Source organism: Bison bison, unplaced genomic scaffold (genome assembly GCF_000754665.1).
Source record: "Bison bison bison isolate TAMUID 2011002044 unplaced genomic scaffold, Bison_UMD1.0 scf7180017864051, whole genome shotgun sequence".
NCBI classification, from domain to species: domain Eukaryota; kingdom Metazoa; phylum Chordata; class Mammalia; order Artiodactyla; family Bovidae; genus Bison; species Bison bison.
In genome coordinates, this window is record NW_011494623.1 from 475,162 (window position 1) to 481,477 (window position 6,316).

At 37.4% G+C, this 6,316-nt stretch overlaps 1 protein-coding gene across 1 annotated transcript in view; it reads right to left on the reverse strand.

The window, feature by feature from the left end:
* Positions 1-3,422: 3,422 nt before the first annotated feature.
* The window catches only part of LOC104985588 (small kinetochore-associated protein-like), a 6,469-nt gene continuing 3,575 nt past the window's right edge, over positions 3,423-6,316 (reverse strand). Inside the window, 1 exon segment of the mRNA XM_010835826.1 lies at positions 3,423-3,451. Coding sequence (XP_010834128.1) covers positions 3,423-3,451 — 29 coding nt within the window.

The window sequence follows — 6,316 nt, forward strand, 5'->3', positions numbered from 1 at the left end:
TGCCTCTTGAGAAATTAGTATGCAGGTCAGGAAGCAACAGTTAGAACTGGACATGGAACAACAGACTGGCTCCAAATAGGAAAAGGAGTGCATCAAGGCTGTATATTGTCACCCTGCTTATTTAACTTCTATGCAGAGTACATCATGAGAAATGCTGGGCTGGAAGAAGCACAAGCTGGAATCAACATTGCTGGGAGAAATATCAATAACCTCAGATATGCAGATGACACCACCCTTATGGCAGAAAGTGAAGAGGAACTCAAAAGCCTCTTGATGAAAATGAAAGAGGAATGTGAAAAAGTTGGCTTAAAGCTCAACATTCAGAAAACGAAGATCATGGCATCTGGTCCCATCACGTCATGGGAAATAGATATGGAAACAGTGGAAACAGTGTCAGAATTTATTTTTGGGGGGCTCCAAAATCACTGCAGATGGTGATTGCAGCCATGAAATTAAAAGACGCTTACTCCTTGGAAGGAAAGTTATGACCAACCTAGATAGCATATTCAAAAGCAGAGACATTACTTTGCCAACAAAGCTCCGTCTAGTCAAGGCTATGGTTTTTCCAGTGTTCATGTATGGATGTGAGAGTTGGACTATGAAGAAAGCTGAGCACCAAAGAATTGATGCTTTTGCACTGTGGTGTTGGAGAAGACTCTTTAGAGTCCCTTGGGCTGCAAGGAGATCCAACCAGTCCACTCTGAAGGAGATCAGCCCTGGGATTTCTTTGGAAGAAATGATGTTAAAGCTGAAACTCCAGTAGTTTGGCCATCTCATGCGAAGAGTTGACTCATTGGAAAAGACTCTGATGCTGGGAGGAATTAGGGGCAGGAGGAGAAGGGGATGACAGAGGATGCGATGGCTGGATGGCATCACTGACTGGATGGACGTGAGGCTGAGTGTACTCCACTAGTTGGTGATAGACAGGGAGGCCTGTCGTGCTGCGATTCATGTGGTTGCAAAGACTAGGACACGACTGAGTGGCTGAACTGAACTGAGTTATAAGAGGGCTTTTTTGGTATTTTATTCAGATTTTGTATATTAACAATTATGTCACCTGTGAACAGTTTTATTTCTTCCTTCCCAACTTGTATACCTTTTATTTCCATTTTTTATTGTACTAGTTAGAACTTCCCAAATAATGATGAAAAGTTGTGATGAGAGGTGATATGTTGTCTTCTATTAATCTAAGTGGGAAGGCTATGTGTTTCTCACCATATGTATGACGTTAGCTATAGGTTTTTTTGTAGACTTTCTTTATCAAGTTGAGGAAGTTTCCATTTATCCCTTGCTTACAGAGAATTTTTGACATAAATAAGTAAAATTTGGTTGTTTTTTCTGCATCTATTGATTTGATCACATGTCTTTTCTTCTTTAGACTATTGTTGTTAAACAAGTTGTGCATACTCAGGATAAACATGGTCATGGTATTAATTAATTATTTTTATACATTGTTAGATTCAAACTGCTAATATTGGGTTGAGGAACTTAGTATCTATATTCATGAGAAATATTGGTCTGTAGTAAATGTAAAATTTGTCTGGTCCTCTTAATAGGGTAATCCTGGCCTCAGAGAAGAAGTTAGGAAGTATTCCCTCTACTTCTATCTTCTGGTAGAGATTACTAGAGCATTGGTGTAATTTCTTCTTGAAATATTTGATATAATCAATCAGTGAACCTTCTGGGCCTTTCATTTCTGTTTTGGAAAAGTTAATTATTGATTCAATTTCTTTCATAGGTGCACAGCTTTTTATATTGTCTTTGTTATTGTGTGAGTTTTGACAGATTGTGTCTTTCAAGGAATTGGTCAATTTTATCTATCAAATTTGTGGGCAGAGAGTTATTCATAGTATTTCTCTAATACCCTCTTGATGTCCATGGTGTCTGTACAGACCTCCCTTTATCATTTAGTTTATTAGTCATCTGTGTCCTTTCTCTTTTTCTTTCTTATGTTAGTCTGGATAGATACTTCTCAATTTTATTGATCTTTTCAAAGAACTGTTTTTGTTTGTTTTTGTTTTATCGATTTTCTCTATTGATTGCCTGTTTTCAGTTTTGTTGATTTCTTCTCTAATTCTTATTATTTCTTGTCCTCTGATACTTTGAATTTATTTGCTGTTTTATTTGCTCTTTTTTTCCCCCTGTCTTTTTAAAAGTGAAAGCCTAGCTGATTGATTTTTAGATCTTTATTTCTCAGTTCTATAAATTTCCTTTACAGCTATAAAGCACTGCTTTCACTACACTGCAAAATTTTTGATAAGTTGTATGTTCATTTTCATTTCAATAGTTCAAAATATTCTTAAATTTCTCTTGACATTTCCTTTTTGACTCACATGTTTTTGGATGTGTGTTGCTTATCTCCACATATTTTGGGATTTTTCATGTATCTTTATCTAGTTAACTTATTGGCTTAAGTCCAGTTCCTTCATTTTCTAGCAATGTAATCTTAAAGTAGTCTTAATTGTTTTTCCTGTATATTACTATTTATCTTAGTTTTGTCTTTGGATTTTGAAGGCTTTCTGAATATTGACATGTGCAATTTGTGTAATTTTTAACACAAATTTGAGTGTGTATTATTTGAGTACACAAATAAATAATAAACAATCTTTTTTTCTATTTAGACTCTGTGGCTGCACTTGATTTAAGTAGATTACATGTTTAGGACATTCTTGGTAAATTAGAGAACTGACAATTATTTTTATAAATCAAATAACACATCATTTTATCAACTTGGATTGGTGATATCTATCTATAACGGGTATTTAATTTTTTAAATTTTATTTAATTTTTTAATTGAAGGATAATTGCTTTACAGAAATTTGTTGGTTTCTGCCAAACATCAGCATGAATCAGCCATAGATTTACACATGTCCCCTCCCTCTTGAACTTCCCTCCCGGCTACCTCCCTGATCTCAACCCTCTAGGTTGCTAAGAGCTCCTGTTTGAATTTTTGAGTCATACAGCAATTTTTTTTTAATGAAGTATACCATTTCATTGGTATTCTAGAGCTTTTTTATAAGAAGATAAATATTTGTGTGGGATGAATGATGAAATCAGTGTTGTATTCTGGAGCATAGATTAGTCCAAAGAAATGGAAAACCTGCACTGTGTCAGTCTAATTGTAGTTGTGAAAAATCTGCATTGTGTTGGGTTAAATATCCTGGCCAGAGGTAAATAAACACTGCACAGCAGAAAATCTCAGCACAAAATAAATGAAAAAATGAGCTAAATGATTTGAGGTAAACTGGGAAGAATTTAATTCTTTTATTTTGTTTAACCTCTTCAGTGATAATTTACTAGCACAGGCATTCACAATCAAGCATTGAGAGAAAGACCCATTTCTGGAGTTGTTAAGAAATATACCCATTTCCACACTTGAAAAAAAAAAAAAATGAAGCCATTCGAATAATGATCTCTGTGACTTAGTAAATGATAGTTAATTTGAGGAGCACTAAAAGAGCAGAACAGAATGTAAAAGTACCAATTTAATTAGATAGCTTTTCACATCCTTCCCTCACACTAATCTCTTGCTCCACTGGCCTTCTTAAATCTTATATTCATATTTACCAGATTGGCCTTTGTGATTTTTTTGCTGAAACTCACTACCAGACTTACTAACTTCAAGTATTCCAGTTATTGTTTTTCTTTTCATAGAAATGCATTTCTACTCTCTTATTCACTGAGGATGGACTAGGCATCTAGTTTCCCCATAGCCGTGTAGCTACGTGATTCTAAGTTGTCTCGCTCCAAACACACAATCAGTTATGCAGTAGATCTATCACTGGCACCACCATCAACTCTGCCACAACCCCCTTGAAGAACTAGAATGTTCTCCTCTTCTCTCCCCAGGTGAGAGTCGAGTTTGGTGAGGTAATCTTGTTTTTATTTTGCCAATAGAGCTCATTGATTTTCAACTCAGGCTGTCATTAGAATCACCTTGAGAAGTGATTTCAAAAAACAAAACGAATGTCTGGGCCCCATTTCTGTCAAATAAATCACAACATCTGAAAGGGAGAACAAGTCATCTGTACTTGCTAAATCCTCTCCTGTGCAGCCAGGTTAAAGAATCAGTTTTCCTCAGCTTGTAATGCATGACATACCTGAACAGGTAAAAAGTTGTGGTCAGCTGGATATCCCAGTTTAGACACCAGCATTGCCATCACTTGAGCAAATAGGATTCTCCTACTTAGTGAATGACTCCCCAAATCTGAAACAGTTTCTTTTACTTGAGGTTATCACAATGCCAACTAAAACATTAGTTTATAATGTGTGAGTCCACATCATGAAAGCAGTTCACTGCATTATGTCCAATTTACTGAAAAACTGACTTAATCTGTCTATATTCTTAGGAAACTATGGAGAAGCCAAACAAAACCTCTCAGAGTAATTTTCTATCTTTCTTGTTAACTGCATATAATCTGATACTAACTCTGGTAACAAAACTGGCATTCTGGTGGTGATGGTGGAGTGGGGGTTAGAAATGTTTCTTCCCATTTGCTTCTCAATGGATATTAGTCTCTTTGGAACATCCTGCAATATCTGAAGCTTGATCCTATTCCTGGTCCTTAGAAAAGCTTAAAAATAGCTTATTTTCCCTGATCTCTAACGCAGTGTTTGTGTACAAAAAACTCTGCTTTAGACCTAAGACCTAAACATTTCAAATACTGTCAGCATGGTAATAAACAACAAAGGAGCAGCTTATGTCACAATCATTTTTCTCAGACTAGGTTCCAGGGCAGTAGATGGACAGCAGCAGCTCGTGTTCTATGGTGACTCAATTAGGCTTAACCTTTCTGAGTCCTGTTGTCCTTGTGTTGCTATAGCAATGATAGCATCTAACTTGTTGAGAGTGTCATATGGATCAAATGAGATGAAAAGTCCTCAGTAAGTAACTACTTTTGGTTTGAGAGAGTATGGTAATAAGGAAGAAGTACCCAGAATAGAGATGATCCATGATGAATTAGTGGGGAGTCCAACACTCAGAACCCACTTTGATATATTTTGATAGCCTCCTGTCCTCCTTCACAGTGGCTGTTGCAGTTGTAAACTAAATAGTTGATTGCTTACTATGCTATGCTATGCTAAGTCACTTCAGTTTACTGGTATTTGTGTAATTTGATCTTCTTTCCTAGATTTTAAGAGGACTGATGACAGTTTTTTAATAATCTCTTATTCATTGCTATATCTGCTGTACCTGAGACTTCAGTTCAGTTCAGTTGCTCAATCGTGTCCGACTCTTTGCGACCCAATGAATAGAAGCACACCAGGCCTTCCTGTCCATCACCAACTCCCGGAGTTCACCCAGACTCATGTCCATCGAGTCAGTGATACCATCCAGCCATCTCATCCTCTGTCGTCCCCTTCTCCTCCTGCCCCCAATCCTCCCAGAATCAGAGTCTTTTCCAATGAGTCAACTCTTCGCATGAGGTGGCCAAAGTGCTGGAGTTTCAGCCTTAGCATCATTTCTTTCAAAGAAATCCCAGGGCTGATATCTTTCAGAATGGACTGGTTGGATGTCTTTGCAGTCCAAGGGACTCTCAAGAGCCTTCTCCAACACCACAGTTCAAAACCATCAATTCTTCAGTGCTCAGCGTTCTTCACAGTCCAACTCTCACATCCATACATGACCACTGGAAAAACCATAGCCTTGACTAGACACACCTTTGTTGGCAAAGTGATGTCTCTGCTTTTCAATATGCTATCCAGGTTGGTCATAACTTTTCTTCCAAGAGGTAATCATCTTTTAATTTCATGGCTGCAATCACCATCTGCAGTGATTTTGGAGCCCCCAAAAATAAAGTCTGACACTGTTTCCACTGTTTCCATATCTATTTCCCATGAAGTGATGGGACCAGATGCCATGATCTTCGTTTTCTGAATGTTGAGCTTTAAGCCAACTTTTTCACTCTCCACTTTCACTTTCATCAAGAGGCTTTTTAGTTCCTCTTCACTTTCAGCCATAAGGGTGGTGTCATCTGCATATCTGAGGTTATTGATATTTCTCCCAGCAATGTTGATTCCAGCTTGTGTTTCTTCCAGCCCAGCATTTCTCATGATGTACTCTGCATATAAATTAAATGAGCAGGGTGACAATATACAGCCTTGACGAACTCCTTTTCCTATTTGGAACCAGTCTGTTGTTCCATGTCCAGTTCTAACTGTTGCTTCCTGACCTGCATACAAATTTCTCAAGAGGCAGATCAGGTGGTCTGGTATTCCCATCTCTTTCAGAATTTTCCACAGTTTATTGTGATCCACACAGTCAAAGGCCTTGGCATAGTCAATAAAGCAGAAATAGATGTTTTACTGGAACTCT